The 25513-nt window shown below is 38.9% G+C and overlaps 1 protein-coding gene across 3 annotated transcripts in view; it reads right to left on the bottom strand.

The window, feature by feature from the left end:
* The window catches only part of SYNE3 (spectrin repeat containing nuclear envelope family member 3), a 188086-nt gene that overhangs the window by 73645 nt on the left and 88928 nt on the right, over window positions 1–25513 (bottom strand). For all 3 annotated transcript variants that reach the window (XM_007473629.2, XM_007473627.3, XM_007473628.3), the window contains 3 exons: window positions 11409–11570; window positions 6514–6858; window positions 2025–2161 (listed from right to left, as the gene is read on the bottom strand). In XM_007473629.2, coding sequence (XP_007473691.2) covers window positions 2025–2161; window positions 6514–6858; window positions 11409–11570 — 644 coding nt within the window. The remainder of the gene's footprint in view (window positions 1–2024; window positions 2162–6513; window positions 6859–11408; window positions 11571–25513) is intronic.

The following is a 25513-nucleotide window of genomic DNA, read 5'->3' as shown; positions in this document are numbered from 1 at the left end:
TTTTCCACCACAGATAGCACTTTCCAACAATATGTGATTCTCTCCTGGCCTTTACTGTCACTGACAAAGTCTCTTGGAGCTCCAGGTCTACCTTAATGGTCTTGGGTTAACTCTCATAGTCTGAGACTATTAGATTACCACAAGCTGCATTTGCTTGAGTGTAGCAGGGATTGGTATAGAAGCCTCTTATTCTTAACCTTTGAAGAAGTCCAAAGGTGTCATTCCCATGAAACACATCTTGACTCCACTATGGTGTTGAAAGATACCAGGACAGGAATCCTTTTTTTTTTTTGGAGGGGTGGAAACAAGCATCTATCTTTGCTGTTGGTGCTCTATTTCCCGAACTACTTTTAAAACTTAACAACTTTGTACTTATTCTGCCTATAGATCAGAAGTGCCCTGAGACGTGTGTTCCAAGTGAGGACCAGGGATCACATACTACTCCTTCCCAGCCCCTCTGACTAACTGACCTCTCAGGTCCTTTCCCACTCTGATACGATACGATTCAGCGATTTCTCTATTCTAATGAAATTTAAACCCTGAGGTTTAAGTAAGAAAGCTACAAAATATTATAAGCATTTGGGACTTCACCCTTTTGGAATCATTTAATCAAAGACTTGATGGAACCTCGGAGATTATCTCATTTATGAACAGAATGAGTGAAACTGGTAAGCAGCCATCCATTAAACACTTCTGGTGATGGGGAGCTCACTACCCACTGGAGCGATCCCTTTCATTTGCCCTGTTTCTCTGCTCCTCATTTTACTTACATAGCCTTCATCTTTGGTCCAACAAATGGACGTGGCTGCAAGTCATTTGAAAGGGATGGGCTGAAGCAGGAAGTTTGGTGTCTCATTACATTTTCATATAGCCACAACCTTAAAGTAGTCTTAAGTTTCTGAATTCAAAAGCTACAGTTTTCAATCTATAGCAGTCTCTGCCTTTGGCTACAAATCCAGAAACCACCAAATGAGGAAGCATAGTGCATTGTAAAGATCACAGGCTATGGAAACATGGGTTTTAGTCCCAACTCAGATGCTGACTGTGTGACCTAGTGCAAATTATTTAATTTCTTTGAGCTTCTGTTTTTATATCTGTAAAATAGGTGCAATACCGGCACTACCTATTTCACAGGAGTTGTGAACTAAAGCACCATAGAAATACCAGACACTCAGGTTCTGTCATTCAGTTAAAAAGTTATGAATTTGAAAAGCTTATACTTCCTTTATTTACCACAATTGCAATAGTAGGAGGAAATGATGACTAAATTACATCCTGAGGCTTAGGAGAAATGGCAGATAAAGAGATTATATCTTGAGAAGTAAAATCCAGGTCTTTAGGCAGTGTCAGATGAGTGAATGGATGAATTATATTTGTTAATATGACCTGTATTAGAAGCTAACAACACAGCATTTAGGGATGAATAAAAGGTATTAAATTTCAGGGAAAATCAGAGTATCTCTGAAGACTTGATTTTAGTTGGCTATTCATCTCCTAGGTTTCACATATTATTAGGTGCTTACTTTGGGCAGAGGACTGTGCTAGTTACTGAGAGAGAAAAGCAAAACCTCAATAATCCCTGATCTCAAGGAGCTTATAGTCTAGTAGATACAAAAGACACCTGGACAGAAAATATAAGATATTACATTAGAAGCACATTAGAGAGGTGTAAAGGTTACTTGGAGATGGCATTTGATGGTAGGACGGGTAGGAATACAACTGATGAGGCAAGGCATTCATGGCAAAAAAACAGAGGGAGTAAAGATACTGAGGAAGAATGTGGAGTACGTATAGGGGGCGGTGAAGGGTAACTTTGGCTTGAGTATAGACAGAAATGTAGAAAGGAGAACAGTGGAAAATAAAAGCAGAAAGGTCGGCTGGTACAAGATTATGGAGGATGTTGGTGCAAAACAAAAGAATCTGAATTTTCTTGGTAGATTGTAGAGAGCCATTGAAGGGTTTTGAGTACAAGAGTGACCGGGCCAAATTTATTCATTCTTGAAAGTATCACCAATTCTAAATACCTTTGGAACTCTTGCAAGGTAGTCACAACACTGTCCGAGAGGGGTTCCAGATCATGGTCAAACCTGATGAGTTCCTTTAGCTTAGACTTTAGTCTTTCAGCCTTAGGTTCTTCTGCTGCCAGAGCTGATCTGGTGATCTTAATCACAGAAACAACAATCAAATCAAATTTCAAACGCACTCTAGAAAGCATTAAAATCTAGGCACCATTAAAATCAACAAATCAGGTGGTTCAATAGTTAGAGAGCTGGGCCAGGAGTCTAGAAGACATCTTCCTGAGTTCAAATCTGACCTCAGACACTTACTAAACTGTGCGACCCTGGGCAAGTCACTTAACCCTGTTTGCCTGTTTCCTCATCTGTCAAATGAGCTGGAGAAGGAAATGACAAATAATTCCAATTCCTCAGCCAAGAAAACCCCAAATGGGGTCATGAAGAGTCAGACGTGATTAAACAACAACAATGCTCATTACTATGTCATGTTAGTGTGTAAGATTCATCACCTGCTTTCCATATGTTATCTCATCTGGTCTTCACAACAAACCAAGCTCCAGGGAAAGGTCCCCAGCACAGTTAAATTTCCACAGAGTTATTTCCTGACTCTGCTGGGAGGAGCATTCTTTACTTCAACTTTAGACATTCTTGCTTCCCTTGTGCTGGCAATCCATTCCCCAGCAGAGCTCACAGCCCTCCCACTCCTCACTAGATTGTTTCCACGAGCCCATTGGAAGGTAGCTCTAGAGTAGGACGTGCACTCAGAGGCAGCATTTTTTGTTCAATTCCCTCGTATTTTACAAATGAGGAAATGAGCCCTAGGAAGATTAAGTAACTTGCCCAATGCCTCTGTCTTGAACCTTGTGTTGATACTTAACAAATTTATCTGCATTTTATCTTTTACTCAGTGACAACCTTAGAGAAGTTTCTGAATAATAAGAATTATTGTTGTTGTTCAGTTGTTTCAGTCAAGTCTGATTCTTCATGACCCCATTTGGGGTTTTCTTGGCAAAGATAGATACTGGAGTGATTTGCCATTTCCTTCTCCAGCTCATTAGGCAAATGAGGAAATTGAGGCAAACAGGGTTAAGTGACTTGCCTGAGGTCACACCGCTAGTAAATGTCTGAGGTTGGGTTTGAATTCAGGTCTTCCTGAATCCAGGCTGGGCGCTCTAGCCATGGCACCACTTAGCTGCCCCCTATAATAATTACATAGCTCACATATTATAGTCAATATGTGGAAAGGAAATGGGAATTGTGATGGACACACAAACTTTACAGTTAACAAAGTGCTTTCCTCACCATAGCCATTAGTAATTTATATTGTTATATATAAATTATATAAAAACAGTTTGACTTTTATCTTAGGTAGCCTTTACAACTGTCCAGTGACTTAGGCAGTTGAGGATTATTATTACTATTTGACAGAGGAGAAAAGTAAAGACTTTCTTGAAGCCACTCGGGTACCTAGTGGAAGAGCTGGGACTGGAATACATATCTCCTGACTCTGGAGTGTCATGAGAACAGCATTGGATTTGGAATCATGCTATGCTGTTGCCATGGGCAGGTCACAACCATTTTGGGCCTAAGTTTTCTGTAAAATTGGTGTTAAGACTATGTGATCTCAAATGTATTTTCTAGCTTTAGACTCTAGTATTAGAAGTCCAGTGACTCTCTTTGTCAAAAACTCTATCTATAATTCAAGTTATACCTCTTCCTTAAGATGTCTGCATTTTTTTTTATCACATATGAAGATAGTTTAAAAATTGTTTGTCACGTAGGAGTAGAAACACAGAAGAAAAGCAACTGCTTGATCACATGGTTTTCTGGGGTTATGATTGGGGATGTAGACTGTGAAAGATCACCCTAGTGCAAATATTAATAATATGGAAATAGGTCTTGATCAATGACACACGTAAAACTCAGTGGAATTGCACATCGGCTATGGGAAGGGGATGGGGGCAGGAGAGGCAAAGAACATGAATCTTGGAAAAATATTCTAAGTTAATTATTTAAATAAGTAAATTTTTTAAAATTGTTCATCAGACTTATGAGAAAGAATGCTATCCAAAACTAGAGAAAGAACTGTGGGAGCAGAAATCTAGAAGAAAACACATGATTTATCACTTGTTTATATGGGTATATGATTTGAGGTTTTGATTTTAAAAGATTACTCTATTAAAAAAATTAATAATATGAAAATAGGATTTGAGTGATAATACATGTACACCCCAGTGGAATTGCTTGTTAACTCCAGGAAGTAGGACAGAAGAAGGGAGGGAGACAACAAGAATCATGTAACCATGGGAAAAAATAAAAATAAATAAAATAAAATTTAAAGATGAAAAAAAATTGTTCCTCAGTATTTCCTTTTGCAACTCTTCCATCTTGTCTGCTAGTCCTCTGACCAGAAAGTTGGGATTAGAACCACAGACCACCTTGGTCCCTCTCCAGCTGCAATAGCAGGAAGCATGCTCCATGTTCTGCTCCCAAAAGGGAGACAGTGAGGAGTAGTAAATGTTTGAATGCTACATTGGTATTGACTTTCTATCATTATCTCATTATGAAAGCTTGAGGAAGTCAGGAAGCCTCTCTTTTCCTCATTTTCCCAATACATAAAATGGAAATAACATTTGTTTGTCAATTCTTTTGCAGAGAGTTTAATGAAAAGTTCTTTTGTGGAAAATTTACTGACCTACACAAATGAAAAGGAGTATAGTGAAGAATAAGATCAATAATAACAATGACTTAAACAAGTTAGTCCTGGAAAGGGCCTTTTGAGACCATCTAGTCCAATAGCCTCATTTTACAGATGAAGAAATTGAGGCTTACAGATGGGAGATAACTTGGGGTGAGAATCTAGCCCAGCATTTTATTTTGTTTTGCTTTGTTTTACTACATTTAACCCCTGAACTAGGAATTCTGAACCTTGATGCACAAACTCCTAAGGGGTTCAAGGATAATCAATCTCAGGTCTGTGAACTTGGATGGGGATATATATAAATATATTTTATTTTCACTATCTTTCATTATAAACAAAGGCAAAAATTATTCTGAGGAGTCCATTGGCTTCTCCACTGGGTCCTCTGGAGTCATATGAAACCGCTCAGGAGAGCCAATTGTTGGATTTTCAGTGAAGGTATTTATACCTTGGAAATTGGCAGATGCTATAAATTGGAACTTGATTTGTTATTCTGTGGATTGTGCAGGTTTAAAAAAGTGATGGAGAAAATGGGGGCAGCTGGGTGGCTCAGTGGATTGAGAGCCAGACCTAGAGATGGGGAGGTCCTGGGTTCAGATCTGGCCTCAGACACTTCCTAGCTGTGTGGCCCTGGGCAAGTCACTTAACCCCCATTGCCTAGCCCTTACCACTCTTCTGCCTTGGAATCAACACACATTGATTCCAAGGCAGAAGGTAAGGGTTCAAAATAAATAAATAAATAAAATGACTTGTTCAGTGTTACACAATAAGTGTCTTGAGGCCAGATTGGAACTCAAGAAAAACCAGTCATTCTGACTTCAGTCTTGACATTCTAGACACTGTACCACCTAGCTGCCTTCATAGATAACTTAGTAATGGACTAATAAGAGATGGACAGCTTGAAAAAAGATATGGATAATACCAAGCAGGAACTATTCTTCAGTATTTTTTTTTCTGGCCAAGCTTCCTAATATCATTGAATATAGATCTAGAAGTGTCCTAGTTGTTCAGTCATTTTTCAGTTATGTCTGACTTTTCATACTCATTTGGGGTTTTCTTTTCTTTTCTTTTTAAACCCTTACCTTCTATCTTAGAGTCAATACTGTGTATTGGCTCCAAGGCAGAAGAGGGGTAAGGGCTAGGCCATGGGGGTCAAGTGACTTGCCCAGGGTCACACAGCTGGGAAGTGTCTGAGGTCAGATTTGAACACAGGACCTCCTTTCTCTAGGCCTGGCTCTCAATCCACTGAGCCACCCAGCTGTCCCCACTTTGGGGGTTTTCTTGGCAAAGACACTGGAATGATTTGCCATTTCCTTCTCTAGCTCATTTTATAGATGAGGAAACTGAGGCAAACAGAGGTAAGTGGCTTGCTCAGGGTCATGTAGCTAGGAAGTATCTGAGGCTGGATTGATGAATCTTCCTGACTCCAGACCCTCCCACCTACAGTATTATTTTCTATTACTTCCTTCAGCTGCCCTAACCCTCGTAGCCCTTACCAATGGGTAATCTAACCTCCTTATTTTACAGAAAAGGAAACTGATACCAAAGAGGGAAGAACTGACTTGCCCAAGGTAACACAGGTGAGTAAGTAGTAGCCCTATGATTCAAACATGGGTCTTATGTCTCCACATCCAGTATTTCTTCCATTATAAAACATAACTTCCCCACTGGGCCACAAAGAGCTGCTTAGTCTAATTTGCTCACCTGAGGCATTTCCATAATAATCTAGGGAATCCCCACAACTTATCTAACATGTCAGGACAGATCAAATTCAAGATTGAACTAGATGCAACTTACAGAGTAAGTCCTCCAGTGGGCTATCAACTCGGCTTCATTCCTTGTTTTCTCCCCAGGTTCCAGACCCTCCACCAGTCTTAGGAGCTCCTTCCTGAATTCTCTGAGCTCAGCTTCCAGCTGCGCGACCTGTACCTCGTAGGCCCCCTCTGCCTTCAGCTTCTTCAGGATCCTCTCCTCTTCCTCCTTACAAAGCCCTTTCAGTTTGTCCAGGATTTTCCTTAGCTCTTCAAGCTCATTGGTAATCTTCTCCCCTCCCAAAGGAGAGGTGTTCTGGATAATGGCGGCCGACTGATGCTCAAGCTTCTTCAACGATTTCTCACCACTCTGAAAATCTTTAGTGAAGTTCTAAAGCATAAAGGAGGATGTAAATGGCTGATTAGAAATAAGAGGGAAAATGTTAACCAGATTCCAGCGGTCCTCTTTCCTTTCCCATCTAATGCCAAGGCATTTTCACGTTCCTCATCAAATATATTCATAACATGTTAGACTTGGATGGAAGATACCTTAGAATAAGAGAATGACCAAATCTAAATCCAATTCAATCAAATCTAATAAGAATTTAATAGCACCCACTGTGGACAAGGCACTGTGCTAGATAATGGGAATAATGATGATGATGATGATGATGATGATGATGATGATGATGATGATGATGATAAAACAGCCTATATCCCACTGGGAAACTATAATACCCTAATAGATAGGAGGCTGCTAACAGGCACTTTGGATATACAGTGCTGGACATGGAGTCAGAAATGCCTCAGTCCAAATCTAGTCTCAGATATTTACTAGCTGTGTGATACTGAATATGTCACTTAACCTCTTTCTACCTCAGTTTCCTCAACTAATAAATGGGGATATTATAGCTCCTACCTCCGAGGATTATTGTGAGGATTAAATAAGATAATAAACTAAGAATTAGAAACGCCAGGAAAAGCTTTCTGTAGGCAGTGGCACATGAGCCGAGCCTGGAAGGAGGCTGAGGTAGTGTTCTAGGGAGTACTTTCCAAGCTTGGCAAACTTGACAAAACTAAGGCAGAGAGGTAGGAGGTGAAATATTGAGCTTGAGGAAGATCAAGTAGGTCAACCTGGCTGGAACATAAAGTACATGAAGGGGAGTAACATGCAAAAGTCCTAGAAACATAGACAGGAGCCAGATTATTAAGGGCTCCAAATGCCAAGAGGAGGATTTTGTATTTTGTCCTGAAAGCAACAAGAGGGCCATTTGAGGCTTTTTGTGGTGGGCTGGCATGTTCAGGTATGTGTTAGGAAGATTATTTGGGCTCTTGTGTAGGAGATGTTTTGGAGAGGAGAGAGCCTAGAAGCCAGGAGACAGACCAGGATGCTCTTGCTATAGTTCAGGTGAGAAATGATACTGACCTAAACCAGGGTGGGTGGCTCTGGGAATGGAGAGAAAGGCAGCAAATGTGAGAGAGTCCAGGAAGACAGAATCAGAATAAGTTAGCAGCTTATTTTACATGGGGAATCAAATAAAGAGAATTCAGGCTGATTCCAAGGTTGAGTGAGTATGGAAGGCTGGTAGCACCTCCATTAGAATTAGAAAAGTTTGGAGAAGGAAGAAGGGATAGATCTAGGAGGTGAGATGAATTCTGGTTTTCATACCTATAAATCTGAGATACCTAGGGGAAATCAGGTGGACTGAGTTACTCTGTTCTTATACTTAAGAAAGAAACTGGGGAATCGGTTCCTAGAGATGATCATTGAATTCATACAGTATAATGGTATCACCAGGAGAAAGGATACAGAGAGGGAAGAGAAGAAGGACCAGGACCCAAACGTGGGATTTTAGGAGATTGGACATGGATGAACTTGTTTACAACTTAGTTTTGGATAGTTACCTGGGCATTAAGAGATTACGTGACTTAACTACAGTCCCACAATCTGTTATATATGTATGGTAAGACTTGAACCTTGACTCTAAGGCTGGTCTTCTATCTACTATACCATACAGACATTTCTCGGTATGACCAATCACACGTTTTTATTAAGCGCCTTGCTGTTGTTCAGTCGCTTCAGTTGTGCTCACTTTTCGTGATCCCATTCTGGAACAATTTGCCATTTTCTTCTCTAGCTCATTTTATTGATCAGTAAACTGCGGCAAACAGTTATGCACCTACTGTGTACTAAACACTGTACTAGGAACTAGAGGTGCGAATACAAAGAATAAAACAATCCCTACAGGGCAGATAGGTGGCTCAGTGGATAGAGATGTGGAGATGGAAGGTCCTGGGTTCAAATGTAACTCAGACACTACCCAGCTGTGGGACCCTGGGCAAATCATTTCACCCCAGACGCTTAACCTTAACTGTTCTTCTTTCTGCCTTGGAACCAATACTCAGTTTTGACTCTAAGACAGAAGGTGAGAGTCTTTTTAAAATGTTCAGTCTTGGAAGAAAGGCAGAGAAGCTTCTGTCACTGGATGGCGGTATATGTGGGGGTGGGAGTGGGTCAAAGAGGAAGATATAAACCAACTAGAGAGGTAGGAATGGGCCAGGTTGTGAAGGGCTTTTAAAAGCCAAAACAGCTCAGTTTCCAAATGTCCCTAATTGCTTGAAAAGGCACTGAACAACCTATGTAAACAAATGAGCAAAACAAATCTGCCTTTTGGTCCAGCTTATAAATATTTATACATAAGAGGCTGGACTGGTTCATCTCAAGCAATTTCACCAGTTTTCCATATCCCTATCATGCTGAAACTATATTGCCAAAATCTATAAACCCATCGTTCAAAGCCCAGGTTATCTGCTACCTTTTCTATGAGGCTTTACAGATCACAGTCAGGGTGAAGAACGGTCACATCTTATCTCTGTGCATGAATCTTACCTCTCCAAACAGACTGTAATCTTCAGCTCTTTCTATATCCCCAATATGGTGCCTTACATTTCTGAATGCACTCCCTCTTCTCCTCTACTTCATAAAATCTGTTATTTCCATCAAGATGCAACACAAGCTCTACCCTCTAAATGATGTCTTTCTTGAGCATTCCAACAAAAATCTGCCATGTATTTATTTTGTATATATTTATAAATGTACATGGGCAGCTAGATGGTGCAACAGAATCAGTACCCAGCCTAGAGTTAGGAAGACCCATCTTCCTGAGTTTAAATCTAGCCTCAGAGGCTTACTAACTGTGTGACCCTGAGTGAGTCACTTAGCCTTTTTTGCCCCAGTTTCCTCATCTGCAAAATGAGCTGGAGAATAAAATGGCAAACCACTATTTTATCTTTGCCTGGAAAACGCTAAATAGAGTCATAAAGAGTCAGGTACAACTGAACAACAACCTCTGCCACAAAAACACGTGCTATCTCCCCTGACAAAATGTAAGCTCTCTGATGATGGGCACTGTTTCATTTCTTTCTTTATACCCCCAGGGCCTGGCACATAGTTGGCATTTAGTGAATGCTAGTTGATTGATTTATTGAAAGTGAAATGTTATATATTTGGGTTCACAAATTAAACTTCACAAATGAAGAATGAAAAAAACACTCCTGGATTAAAAGTTCCAATAAACAAATTCTGTGTGTTTTAGTAAACTACAAGCTCAAATTAAGTCAACAGTGAAAATGAAACTCAAAACAGGTAAGGCTATCCTCAGCTGCATTAAGAAGACCTTTATCCAGAAGGAGCAAAGTGAATAGTCCTGCCGTATTTGAATCTGATCAGGCCACATCTGTGGTGTGTATGTCTAGTTCTGTTATCTTAAGAAGGATTTGATAATCTGGGAAGCATTCACAGAAGGATGAAGGGGGGGGGGGGTGATGAAGGGACTATGGATCACACAAAGGATCAAGAAAAGGAATCAGAAATGTTTCCCTCGCAGAAAAGAAAACCTGGCGCTAGGGCACACACTATTGATGTCTTCAAGTGTTTATAAAGGCTCTTATGCCGAGATTCTATGGGGCCCTGCAGGGCAAGGCTAGAATTGAAAAAAATTTACAGAAAGACAGACTTAGACTTGAATGAAAGAGTGAATCCATGAATGAAAAATCATGATATAAAGCAGAAACTTTAAACAGTTTTCCAAAAATGGAATGGGTTGATTAGGGAGGTAGATAGAAAGTTTCTTCTTCTCAATGAAAGTTTTCAAGTCAAGGCTGGATCATACTGTAGAAGGAATTTTAGATCACACAAAATCTCAATTAGAATGTCTCTGTGATTCTGTGAAGCTCATATCAGATGGCCCGTAGGCATCAAAACCAGGATTCATGCCCAAGTCTCCTGACTCCAAGTCTAGCACTCTTTGCACCAACCCACTCTGCTTACTTTGAAGGAGGAGGGACAAATCCTAAGCAGCAGCAAGTGACTTGAGTAGCAGTAGTTTGCTTCCCATCAGTATCCCCTGAATGAATGTGCTTTAGGCTGCATTCCTTCTTAGAACCACACATTAGATCATCAGCTCCTGGAAAGGAGGGGCTAGCTTTTTAGTTTGTTGGTTTTCTCGGCATTTCTTTGCATATAAGAGAAGGCTGATGAACCTTAAAGAGACCCCTCAATACTCAACACAGTGCCTTGCATTTCTGGAATGTATTCCCTTCTCTCCTCCACCTCATAAAACCTGTTATTTCCTTCAAGACTCACCTCAAGCACTTCCTTCTAAATGATGCCTTTTCTGGTCACCCCAATTGCTGGTGCTCTCCTTCCATAAACCACCATATATTTATTTTACACATCTGATAAAATTCCAGCATTTATATTAGTGCTTGATATATATAGTAAGTGATTGACAAATGATGGCTATAACAAGGCATGCCAGAACAAAGGAAGGCCCCACAATATTCCCTGTTCGTCCTTGAGTTGGGACAACATGGGCAGGAACAACATAAATATCTCTTAACAAAACCTTCCGTCCCAAGATAAGTAATATGTGAAGTTACCTGTAAAGTTTTGAGCTGGTGCTTAGCAGACAATTTGCATCTTTTTCCTAGAGAGGTGTTCACTTTTTCCATTACCCCGTTTAGCCACAGGTGAAATTGGTCCACATTTTCCTTGTACTGCTCATGTTCCTTGGTTATCTTCTCAAGGAGGCTGACTCTTTCCTGTTGAAGAATAACAATAATAGTAAACATTATCAAACATGTCCAAGGTACTTCACAATCTTTCAAGGTCTTTAATATCTGTTATCCCACTGGATGCTCATGGATCCTCACAGCAAGTCTATAAGATAAGAACAGCTGAGATTATCTCCATTTTATAGATGGAAAACATGCCCAGAAAGAGAAGTGTCTTATCTACAGGTAGGTGCCAAGTTGGTAGGAGTATTTGGACTAGAACCTTGGACTTCTGAGTCCTTTCTACCAAGTCACCAACCATCAAGATCTATGGAAGCCATGATTTGACAATGTTTCCATGTGATGAGCCTTTTACCCATGAAGATCTGACATTTTTGGAAGGGCAGCTGCGATGTAATAGAAAGTTCATTTGTTTTAGAATTAAAAGATTTGTAGTACAGTTTTGTCTCTGCTTACTACCAGGCAGTAGCTTGCTATAACACACACTTATAACTTTAATCTGCATTACTAACATTTTTTTCCATCACTTTCTTACGTCTAGATAATCAAAAAAACAATGACAAACTTTGATTTGTAGTCTCAATATCCAAGATATAAGGGCACACACTAAACATTTAACAATTGGCCAGAGCTGGTATATGTTAGCTCCAGCACATCCCTGGTCCCATGGCATATTGTTTGGGGCTAAGCTTCTTCATTTATAAGAGGAAGATGGCTTATATTACCTTCCTCAGGAGGCTGAAGTGATAGAGGGTATAGATAACACATAGAACCTGAATTCAGGAAAACCTGAATTCATTTACTATATGACCCTAAGTAAATCATTTCACTCTTTGTGCCTCAGTTTGCTCATTTGTAAAATGGGGATCATAGTAGCACCTATTTCACTGGAATGACTGAATATACAGAAAGCTTTTTGTAGATATTAAAGCTATATAAGTGCTAACTATTACTATTATTATTGTAACCTAAAAGTACTATAAAATGAGATAATGTTATTATTTCCTGTTCTTCCCTAATCTCTTCTACCAAAGATGAATGAATGAATGAATGAATGAATGAATGAATGAAAAAGCATTTAAGACTTATGTGCAAATGTAATGAAAAAGAATCCACATCCAGAGAAAGAACTGTGGGAGCAAAAATGCAGAAGAAAAACATATGATTGATCACATGGTTCAATGGGGGTATGATTGGGGATTTTTGGCTTTAAATGATCACTCTATTGCAAATATTAATAATATGGAAATAGGTTTTGAACAATGATAAATGTATAAATCAGTAGAATTGCTCATCAGCTTAGGGAGTGGGGAGAAAAAAGGGAAGGGAAAGAACATGAATCATGTAACCATGGAAAAATATTCTAAATAAATATTTTAAAACTTATGTGCCTTTACATATAAAATTGAGGGAGGAGGGGAAATAGTGAAAGATTGGGAAAAAAATACTTATGTGCCAAGTACTGTGTTAGAAAAGTGAGGCAGGCCCTATTCTCAAGGAGTTTACATTCTAATTGAGGGAGATGATACATAGAGGAGGGCAAAAATCAAGGCCCAGGGATCTTCCATCTTACTGGAAGGACTGTGGTTGGCAACTTCCTGCTCATCCAAATTACCCCTCGTAATGGAGAGGAGATAAAGAAACTAGGCAGGCCCACAATTATTAGTAAGGGGAAAATGAACCTAAAGATCAGAGTTGATCAGATCGCTAGGTTCTTTCCATGGAGGTGAATTTTAGGGGATGAGTAGAAATCAGTACCCAGTCTAGAGAGGGGTGGGTGCGGTAGGGGAGAGTAATAGGAAAAGTGAGAGGAGGAGCTTTTCCTCCCCTTGTCCTTTTCTCTCTTGGACCCTCCAACAGAGGCTGAAATCTGGGCAGCGAGCAGGTTGGGATAGAAAAGGAAGAAAGGCTGCCCACTGTACCTACTGTAGGTGAGTAGGATCTTGCACATGAATTAAAGGGATTGTGAACCTAGCTTCCCTGACCCTATCATAGAAACACATTCTCCCTCACTCCTATGTTGTATATTTCATTTGCCAAAAAAAAAAAAAAGATCTCTAGTGTATTTATACCAATATGTGTCAATCATGAAACGAAAAACTACCATGGTTTTTTAAAACCAGAGGAAATGGCTAGGAGAAGAAGAAGAGTTGAAGAAACAAGAAAGCATGGTGAAGAGAGACTATTTAATGTGAAACAAAAAAACACTGAAATTAGAAGTCAGAGGATTTGAGTTCTAATCCAGTCTCAGATATTTCCTGCTTTCTGATCTTAGTCAAGTCACTTAAACATGGTTAGACTTTGTTTCCTTATCACTAAAATAAGGATGACAATAGCATTTATTCTCCCAGAGTTGTTGGGAGCATAAAATGAGGGAGGATGGGTTGATGGGGATATGTTTGAGGATATAAACTCTAAATAATAACTGTAGTGCAAATATCAATAATATTGAAATATGTAAAACCCAGTAGAATTGTGCATTGGCTACGGGAGGGGGTGGGAGGAGGGGAGAGAAAGAACATGAATCTTGTAACCATGGAAAAATATTCTAAATTGATTAAATAAAAATTTCCAACTTTAAAATAAGAATAAAATAAAATGAGGTGTTTGTAAAGTGCTTTGTAAACCTTAAAGAACTATATAAATGTTGGCAACGATTATCATTATCCATAGTCATATTACCCAGGTAAGTTACTTTAATTCTCTGGATCCCATTTTCTCATCAGGAAAATGAGAACAATAATCTTTACCCTATATAATAATAATAAAAAATAAATAACAACAACATAATTATATATATATATATATATATATATAACTATATAATCACTGATTTTCCTATAGTTTATTTTTTAGTTTGCGAACACTTTAGAAATACAGTCACGTTTTATCTTCACAATGAACCTGTGAGAAAGACCCTACAGATATCATTATTTTCATTTTAGAGAAGAAAGAACCAAGACAGAGAGATGAGGTCACTTGCCCCAGAACACACAGCTAATAAAGGTGAGAGGCAGAATTGGAGCCTGGCTCCCTGTCTCCAAGGCCAGAATTCTATTCTAACCACTTTTCTATCCTCCTCTCTGGCTGTTCCCACATAATATTATTGTGAGGTTTATGAGATAACAGATGCAAAAGTTTTGTTAACTGTAGAATACATAAGTTGCCACTATCTCTGGATACTGCTCCATAAATTGGGTCAGGGTAAGACAAAATCCTGTTTGCCCTCTGGTTCTTTATTCCTTCGGCCTACAGGGGAAAAAATGGTGGATACCATTCAAGAATTCTGTGATTAGATAGAAGTAGCATAAGAAGGTGGTCTTGTGATCTAGTGGAAAGAGTTCCAAGTCAAGGAATCTAATAACCTGGATTCTAGTCCTGACTCTGATCACTTACTGCTTCTATGTCACCTTGAAAAACTCACCTAAATCTCTTTGGCCCCAAGTCCTTCTAACTTCAAATCTTGACTGAATTTTGTCTGAAACTTTCCTTTGCCTTCATTACACTCTCTGTGTTGTATCATAGTTATTCATGTCCATGCCTTATTCCCACTCCTATCATATTGCCAGCCTCCTTGAAGGAGATCCTGAGTCTTCTCTGTCTATCATGGTACCTCCCCATGGCACTTAATGAATGTTTATAAGGGCTTTCAATAATGGAGTGGACTACCCCAATCCCTGGGGGTTTTCACACACTTGTAATAGAAGATAAAAATAGTGGGTCAAAAGGGATGCCCTCTGATGTCCCTTTTCCCTTATGGGATCCCGTAAATCATGAAGATTTTAAAATCCTGAGGTTCTACGATTCCACGGCTTCAGGACTCCCTGGTTCTATGAATGCCCTTAAGAGCGGTGAATATATTGCAAATACTCTTTGCTGGCTCACTGCTCCTCTCATATTATTCATGCTCACTGAAATATTTACACAACTTCCTCCCATTAGCTAGACATTTTAATTTATTAAATAAAGTAGATCAGGAATAACAAATGAGGTATAAACACTGGCACTCCAGCTGATTCTGACGCTGATGATGATTAATATTGCAGCAAAATGTACACACTCAACCGAAAGCACCTCATTACAAGTGATTGCTCCAGATGAGCCCACATCCGAGGACTGCACTCAGGAACAGCAGAGAATAAATAAAGCCTTACATTACATGTGGTAGGAGCTATAAAAGGGAACCAGCTGAACGGGGCCAGAATTCCAGATAAGATTTATGACAGGCATACACAATGGCTAAGGCGTAATTCAAGCTGCTGCCAAACACTGGCAAATGCCAAAGAATGACAGGTGAGACAGATCAGGAGAGAGTTCAACCTTTTCAGGAGATGAAGCAATTAAACAGTCTGGAGTTGTCAGAAATGTCTAAATTTGATCAATTAAAAAAGACACAACAGATTTATATCCATGTAAAGTGTTAAATGAAAAGATTTGACTTTGGGCCAAAGATCTTGGGTTTAAAAGACATTGTTCATCCAAGGAGAAGAGTGCTAGCTCAGAATGAATTGGGTAAGAAATCCAGATTATAAAAATGCCTAGCAGTTCATTGCTCTAATTTTTATAATAGTGCTTTTATCATTAACCAAGCGTGTCACAGATATTATCTCATTTCATCATCACAACAATCTTTGGAGGTAGGCAGGGCAAGTATTATTCCCATTTCAAGATAAAGAAACAGAGGCTCTGACTCATTTGCATTGCTAATAAGTATTGCAGTCAGGGCTCATACCCAACTCATCAAACCAAGCTCAGGCTTCACCCTATGCCACTATGCCTCAAAGATGCGGTTTCTCCCTAAGAAGCCTGCTTTTACACAGGAGAGTTCAAATCAATTTTTCATCAGCTATTTTCAACATCTCTTCCAGAAAGAGCACCATTTTAAAAATCAGCCACTAGCTCACACACCAGACTAGAATTCCAACTTTTTTTCTGGAATAACAGATCAGATTCAGTTTTGTATGGGGCTAGGCAGTATGCTAAGGTGCAGAGTCCTGAATTTGGGGGTAGAAATCTTGATTAGAATCCTAGATTTGCCACTTACTACTTTCTATGTGACCTTGAGCCAATGCTTTCTTCTTTTAGGGACTCCTTTTTCTCAACTGAAAAATCAAATGGTTGGATGAGTTGATTTCCAAGGTTGTCTTCAATGCTAAACTCCAAAACTATGAGTGTGGTTTGTAATGGAAAGCATCTGTTAAAGGAGCATCTGTTACACTGTAGGAAGAACACAATGGGGTATGACCAGCATGGTCAGAAGACTGGAGATAACAGATCAGTGGAAAGAGTTAAGACCTAGAGAAGATGAAGAGGAACACCATAGTCATTTCAAGTGTTTAAATGCTTCTTAAATGGAAGGTCGAGCAGACTTGATCTGCTTGGCTGCTGAGGGCCGGACAAAAAAGCAATGGGTAGAAATTGTAGAGACAGATTTTGGTTTGATATAAAGAAAATGGGTTGATCAAGAAAGAACTGAATATACCACCATTGTGATGTTCAAGAGGAGGATAGAGGATGACTCCACTTTGTTGTAAGGGAAATCCTCTTTTAGATAGAAACTGGACTAGAAGATCTCTGATGCCCTTTCAAATTCCAAGATTCTCTGACAATACCCTGCTGGGTTACCTCATTGACATAAATTGGGTCAGGTCTACAGGTGAGACCATGTAGAAAACTGTCCCTCAAACCTCAAATTGCTCCATAGGTATAAACCCCTAAAAATATAGTTCTCAAGCCTTCACAAGCATGTCCACCATTTAACTGCTAGTTGGAGAACAACACTAACTTTAATGCAAAGGCAATTACTGAAAAAAAGTATTGTTATAAAAGTAACAATGAACATCTCACCCAAAACCTAGGATGCACTCTCATGTATATATACACAGTGTCAGTGGGAAGACTAGATGCCCAGAGTCTCTAAGCAGAGAGGTATAGATAGAGATGATCCAGATGGCCAAGGCAACACATGCCTCCATGGTGCCAAACACCCGATTTTTCCTTATGACATCCTCGTTATCGGCGGAGGGACTCGTTACCTTGGGTTCCTTTGGCTTACCTCTGGGTAGGGCACCTGGTTCTGGTGTTTGTCCATGAGCTCCGCCACCCCAACTTTGAGCAAGGCTGAAGACCTGGCATAGAATATAACTATGCCCCTCTGGAAAGAACATGTTGCAAGTTGTCTCCCCCATTAGACTGTAAGTGCCCTGAAGGCAAGGGCTGCCTTTTGCCTTTAACTGTAACTTGAACCCTGTGTACTGGATGCTGCTGCCATGTACTTCTTCTCAAAGACGGCATCACAACTGTGGTGTGTATGAAGGGGGAGGGTAGTAAAAGAGACAAATGCCTTTTCCAACTGGGCTGTGTTCTCGAAGAGGCATGATGGAAAAGGTAAAGACCAACATTTTCTCAGAGAACAAACTTTTCTCAGAGCTGATTCTTTCTTGTGGTTGATCTTTTAGAAGTTTCTTTTGCTCTACCATTTGCCTTTACCCAGTGGTCAATATCCCATATAATTCCATCAGGCTCAATTGAGAAATTTGTTTGCATTTTGTTTTAGGGGATTTCTAAGAAGAATCTTAGAATGCTTTCTTTACACTCAAAGAAAAAGTCCTAAATACTACCTGTATGCTTCCCTCTTCCTCTCCCTCTCTCTCTCCCTCCCTTCCTCTTTTTCTCTCTCCCCCCCCTTATATAGTAACATAAAGTAATATAGTATTAAAAAATATAGTAGCATATATATTCATTAGCAAGAAAATAATACATTAGATCAAGAATTAGAAGCCTATGAAAGGTTCTTTTTCCAATTCAGGCAGTATTAACTGTCAAGCCCTAAAAAGTCACTCCAGCTCTCTGAGTCTTAGTTTTATCATCTTCAAAAAGGGAGTATTAAAGAATTCCACTATTATTCTCATAGAGTTGCAGAATCAATTACATTAAGGCCTCATATGTGCTATAAAATATTAAAAATAATATATTATGAAAGTGGCTTAATCTAAAGGCCTTGATCTCACCCAATTCAAATATTTATCAGTCTTCTTTGAGAAAAAAATTTAGTCAATTTCAGAAATCACTGTATGAAACTTATGGTGATCTGAGTGGGAAATATTTGTTCAGTTCAATAAAGAAAGGTATTTCTTAATTCATCTTTAGAAAGGTGAAAGAGGAATAGAAAAGAGGGAGTATATCAAAGGGTATATCAATGTTATAATTACTATTGTTCCATTTGGATAAACTCTAAACATAAACTTTGTACCTTTGATTACTTCACAAAAGAATTTTGTCTTTTGTGTTTGGATTATTATAAAGCATACATGGAAATTACTTGCTCAAGTGAAAGGGAATTCAGAGTAGCAGGATGAACTTTGCCCGTGTGGACTTCTCTCCAAGAAGGAATGTTTGTATATTAAATAAATTGTCTCTGATAGATGTTGGCTACAATTCAAGGTACAGAGTTTTTCTTCCACAGTTAAATTGTGGTGAAAGGACTTACATTCCAATTTTTGACAAAAAGTTAGCACGATCCTGCAAATTTTGTTTTTGAAACACTTTAGCACCAACTGAATAGAAAGCAAGAAGACCTTTTTTTTGCGATCCCTAAAAAAGTTTTTTCAGATCAGAGCAGTCCCATCTTCCTAATTCCTTATCTAGAAGTCCACTCTATAATATATGGCATTGTTGACCCCCTTCCCCACCCACAAATACTTTCTTCTCTCTGGGTTCCCTCTTGCTTTTTCTCCTGCTGGTCTGACTACTCCTTTTCCATCTCCTTTGCTGGATCTTAATCTTAGTAAGAGTCAGACCCAGTGCTAGGGACACACACAAAAAAGAGTATGCCTCAAAGAGCTTGCCTTTTATATAGGAAAACCTTGCTTCTTCTTCTGCTGCTTCTTCTCCTTCTACATACTTCTAATTGATCATTGTTGTAGAGAATGCTCATATAAAACCCCAAACCCAAAATAAAACCATAAATAAACTAATGTGAAAAATCTTATGCTTTGATCTACATTCTGACTCCAACAGTTCTCTGGAGGTACATAGCATTCTTTTTAATAAGTCCTTCAGAACTGTCCTGGATCATTGCATTGCTGAGAGTAGCTAAGTCTTTCACAGTTGATTATCATATAATATTACTGTTATTCTATACATAATTCCCTCGATTCCGTTTATTTGGCTCTGCATCAGTTCATGTAAGTCTTCCAGTTTTTTCTGGTATCATCCTCTTCACCATTTCTTATAGCACAATAGTATTCCATGACCAACATATGCCACAATTTGTTCAGACATCCTGTAATTGATGGATATCCCTTTAATTTCCAATTCTTTGTCACCACAAAAAGGGCTTCCATAAATATTTTTGTACAAGTAGGTCCTCCCCCGCCCCCCCTGGCTTTTTTTTTTATCTCTATGGGATATGGACCTAGTAGTGGTATTACTGGATCAAAGGGTACGCACAGTTTTATAGCCCTTTGGAAATCCTTGCTTATGGAAGCCTTTTGTCCTGAATTGCACAACTTGTTTCTCACTAGCACCCTCATGGGAAAGTGATTGATTCTTGGTTCAAACCTCCCTTTTCTACCTGAGACTCTACATAAAGTTTCCATCCTATTCAGCTCTTCAACTTTTGTGCCTTTTTTCTTGATCTTGTCTTATTTGCACCTCATTCCATACCCTGCCCTCTACATGAGCAGCAGGAACTTTTTGGTTGACATTCTCCAAATATCAGAAGTATAAATCAATAAGTGACATGAAGCCCAGCTAGTTGGAGCCCTCACAGTTCCAGAAGAACAGCATACTTTTGTCTCTAGCAAGATAATTTTCTCTATAATGTTGAAAGGAAGACGATTTATAGCTGATCCTTTAAATTAATCAATTGCTAGAAATTCCTTTTGATCTATCAATATCTAGAAATCCTTCAGTGTCTCTTTATCATCTGTTGAATAAAGTCTGAATTTTTTTAGCTTGTGCCCCTTATAAACTAAGATAAAGATATAATAGTACTTCTTAATCATATATCCCTCACTCCAGTCAAATTGGATTACTTCCCTCTCTTTTCACGCATTTTGGGCTTTCCTGCTCTTTTCACTTTGCTCTAAGCTTCCTTCTACAGCTCCACCTGCTGAAATGCTAACCATCCATCTAGAGGCAGCTCAGAGGATACCTCTACCAAGAAACCATCCTTACACTGCCCAGATAGAAGTGCCATTTACTTTTTAAGCATTTAAATAATACTTTATAGTTCTCATGCTTTTATCTTGTTCTACCCTATTTTATAACAATATACATGCCCTAGGACACTATAGGTCAGTGGATAGAGGACCAGACCTGGAATCCAAAGGACCTGAACTCAAATCTGGTCTCACAATTCCTAGCTGTATGACCCTGGGCAAGTCATTTAACCTCATTTGCCTTGCCCTTATCCTTCTGTTTTAGATATTGTTACTAAGACAAAAAATTAGAAAAAAATACATATATAGCCTATCTTTCTACAAGATGCTAAATGCTAAGAGGGCAGAATTTATGTCATTTCTATCATGACCAGCACCTAAAACAATGCCATAACAAGCAAATATTTTTAAATGGAGATGAAGTATATTTTGACCATTTTCTTATTATCTTTTGTTGGATTTTGGGTGGGAAAGAACATTAGAGATCTCCTCCTTACTTTACAGATGAAGAAATTGTTTCAGATAAGTGAAGCAAACTGCCTAAAATAATAGATGATCAATAGCTGAGCTGAGATCCAACTGGAATCCTGTGAAATCCAGTGTTTCTTTTTAACCACTAAATTATGCTTTCTTTAATCAATAACTATTACTGTCATTAAAGCTCAACTTACATAGTCTGATTTCTGTTCCTTAGTATGTGACCCTGAACCAATCACCTAACCTATCTGCATTGCACCTCCCACATCTATAAATAGAATCATTTCATTCCCTACCTCTCCAGGCAGTTGTGAGAAAAGTGAATTGTAAATCTTAAAAAGTGTTTTGCATGTAACTAGCTTCATTAACAAGAATGATAATGAGCCAACCATTCCTGGTGGAGGATTCTCTGGAGCTGCTTCCAGGTTTTAAAGCAGAAAGCTGCTTTAGCTAAGCAACTGGAATCAAAGGATTTAAATTGCTTCTCAGTTCTGCTATTTGCCACCTATTATTTGGGATAAATTGTCTAACCTTTCTTTGACACATTTTCCTAAAATGACCACTTAGGGGTAAAACTAGATCCCTAACATTCTTTCCCACTCAAAATCCTATAAAAAATGATCATTTAAAAATGGTCAAAATGTAATTTAACTCAATTGAACAAATATTTGTTTGTTATAACACAGTTTCAGGTGATAAGAATAATAGAAATGAGGCCCTGGTTCTGCCCCTTATAGCATTTAGGATCTAGTAAGAGGGCAGGATATGAATATTACTACAAAATAAGGTAGAACAAGATAAAAGTATAAGAGAAATATAAAGGTTCTTCAAACTCATAGGAAGTAAATGACACTTCTACCTGGAGAAATTAAGGAAGCTTTCTTGTGGCAGTGTCCTCTGAGTTCCATTTGGAAAAAATGGCCAGTATTTCAGCAGATGGAGCTGCAGAGGGAGACAGGGAACCACTTGAGCAAAGTGACAGAAACAAGAAAGCCCACAATATGCGTGGAGAGCAATGAGTAATCCAGTTTGACTGGAGTGAAGTTTACAAGACAGGAAGTAGTCAAATATTACGAAGGTCAGCATGCAAACCAAAGGACAAACAATTCCAATTCCTGTCCCATTCCACCCATGACTATTGCTCCCATATAGCTGAGAGGAGCAAAGGCCACAGTTAGGTATACATTCAGCTTTTGGGAAAATCATCTGATTTGCAAGTGCTACTTGAAAGTTTAGGCTTTTCCTTGCAAAGCTTTAAATGGAAATTGGATGCTCTTAGTTAAGAGAGTTCATGTTATTGTATTTAACTTTCCAACATCCCTGTGGTGTATGTGGTAGAGGAAGATATTATTACCTCCTGTTTACATTTAGACAAACTGAATTGTAGACAGGCTAAGTAGTTCGCGCCAGACCACAGACTTGGGTTTAGGTCATCAAGCTAGCTAATTTAGGGACAGCATTCTTTGTCAAAATGCAGGAGATCTTTGAGTCTTAGTTTTTTCCATCCTTATCAAATGGATAATAACACCTGCCTTCCTGGAAAAGAGGTGTAAAATGAAATTAATTAATAGATGCCATATGTTTAGAAAATTCAAAAATAGTATGTGAATGAAGGACATAATTGTTATATTTGAGTAATCACAAAGTGCTATAATAAATACCATCTCTTCTTATTATGACTGGTGATAATGATGGTCCATTCAGTTAAAAAAAGATCTAGTTAGATTTGTTATAGGATCCTGGATTTTGAGATGGAAGGGACTGTAGAGACCATAGAGTTTATTTAACTCCTTTATTTTGCAGATGAAAAAACACAGAGTTTAAGTGAATTAACCAATAAGTGTCTGAGACAGGATTTCAACTCAGATCTTCCTAACTCCAAATCATGCACCTTAGCCACAATAATGTGCTGTGTTTCCCCATCCTACTCTGCCACCTCCTTAAAACACACACACACACACACACACACACACACACACACACACACACATACACACAACACAAAAAAACCTCTAGGTTTCAGAGTACTTGGGCAACTTATCTGAGGTCACCCAGGTAGTAAGTGAAGAGATTAGGAGTTGAACTCCAGTTCCTTGGGCCCAAGTTCAACACTCCTTCCATTGTACCATGCTAATAACTGGTTTAACTGAATTTTTCATTTGGGAGGTAGTGGACTATAATCAAAAGAATAAAGAACTTGAATTCAGGAAGGTATTTCCTATATCTAAATCTGAGTCCTGGTTCTTAAGCTCATTATCTCTGTGGTTTTGGGAGGGGAATATATAATTTCTCTGAACCTTGGTTTCCTCATCTGTGAAGTGAGAAGAATAATGCTTGTACAGCTTTCTCAAAGGGCTGATACTGGGAGTTTCCTCTAGAACTCTTGACACCATGTGGATCCCAATAAGGCATTCAGGCTTTCCCTTTGGTTATCCCTCTCTCGTTTCTGGGCTGTCCCTCTCATTTTCTAGTCAGATACCTAACTCTGAAAATATTCATTGTTCCTCTTTTCCAGTGCAATTGTTCATTGTGCCTACCATGTGCCTCTTCAGTGCCCTTTGGGGTGAATCACTATTGTCATTCTTCAGAGACTGATACTCCATGATGCACAACCATGCAGTATCACATGAAGTATATTAATATAGAAAATATAAGCCCTTTTCAGGGAGAAACTTGGGGTCAACAACACTGTGCAATTTCCATAAAGCAATTCAATCAAACCATCATTGAGCATTTATTAACCACTTTTTTGTGGTTATTAACCACAAAAAATTTTTGTGGTATTACACTCATTTTGTGATATGCTGAAGATACAAAAACAGAAAGGAAAAAAAAAGGGGGGGTCCTGTTCTCAAAGACCTTACATTCTACTGGGGGATGAGATGTGAAGAAAGACAATATATACCAAAATAAGTATGTACAGAATCAATACAGAGCATTTAAACACAAGGTGGTTAAGGAAGAGAAAAAGACTTTGTGCAGGTGATGCTCCAGCTGAGTCATGAAGGAATCAAGGAACTTTATAAGGTGAAGATAAAGAGGAAGGGCATTCCAGGCATGACACATGGTCAGTATAAAGGCATGGATAAAGGAAATAGAATGTCATCTGGGAGGGACACAGAGAAGACTGGACCAAAGTATGGGAAGGGAAGTAGCATATAATGAGTTTGGAAAGCTATGGTGGAGCCCGATTGTTAAAGGGCTTTAAAAGACAAACAGAAAAGTTTCTATTTATCCTAGAGGCAAAGGAACCTCAAAAAATTATTGGATATTGGGGTGAGATGGTCACAGGTGAGTTTAAGCAAAAGTAGTAAATATATAGAGGAAAGACAGGAGTGGGACAATACTTGCAATGAGGAGACCACTGAAAAGAGCATCACAATAATCCAGGAAAAAGACTGCTGAAGACTTGATCTAGAGTGACATCAGTATTAGAAATGAGAAGAGGATAGACACAAGAGATATTGTGGAGCAGAGACAGAAAGGTTTGTCAACTGATGGACTATGCTATGGGTGAGAATGAGTCGAGAATAATGTCCAGTTTGCAAGCCTGGGACACTGGAAGAATGGTGGCAACATTCTTTAACAGAAATAGAAAATTTGGAAGAGCTGGATTGTGGGGGACAGGAGCCTACCCAGTTCTATTTTGGACATGTTGAGTATGTGAGGTCTTTGGGACATCCATTTTTAATTGCCCAATAGGTAGTTGTGGTATGAGACTAGATTTCAGGAGAGAGACAGATCTGGGAATTATCTGTTTAGAGATGATCATCAAACTTGTGGGATTTGAAAAGATTACCAAGAAAAAAGAGAGTGTGGAAAAAAAGAAGAGAGCCTAGTCCAGAGCAAAGGATGATATGACTTTTCAACAAAAGGGAATGAGAGGAAATAGTCAGCCAGAAAAAAGAAGAATTTGGAGAAAAAGCAAGTGTCACAAAAACTCAAAGAAGAAAGTTTCCAGGAAAAGAGACATCAAGAAAGATGGCTAACTGCTTCCTGACACCATTTTTTTCCTGCTTCATGAGGCAGTCCTGTGAGTTTATGTTCTAAATCAGTATTGCTCTTAGCTACTATATCTCTTTGGCAAGAAGAACAAGTATTTGCTAGCTGAGATAGTTTCTTGGCTCCTTTGGTCTTCTTGCAGATTTATATTTAACTTCCTTAGGAAATAGTGATCGTAAACCAACTTACAGGGTCTCTAGTATCTGACTATATATTCTATTCTGGCTCACTATCAAACTTACTTTTTGTAGGAAGCCAGTTTGACAGCTTACTTCCTAGACACACATGAACAGCCTCAGTAGCTGCTTGTATTGATTCTTCTTTTAT

The sequence above is a fragment of the Monodelphis domestica genome, chromosome 1, assembly GCF_027887165.1.
Source record: "Monodelphis domestica isolate mMonDom1 chromosome 1, mMonDom1.pri, whole genome shotgun sequence".
NCBI classification, from domain to species: domain Eukaryota; kingdom Metazoa; phylum Chordata; class Mammalia; order Didelphimorphia; family Didelphidae; genus Monodelphis; species Monodelphis domestica.
The sequence above is the reverse complement of the archived record's forward strand: the minus strand, read 5'-3'. Positions and strand labels throughout refer to the sequence as shown.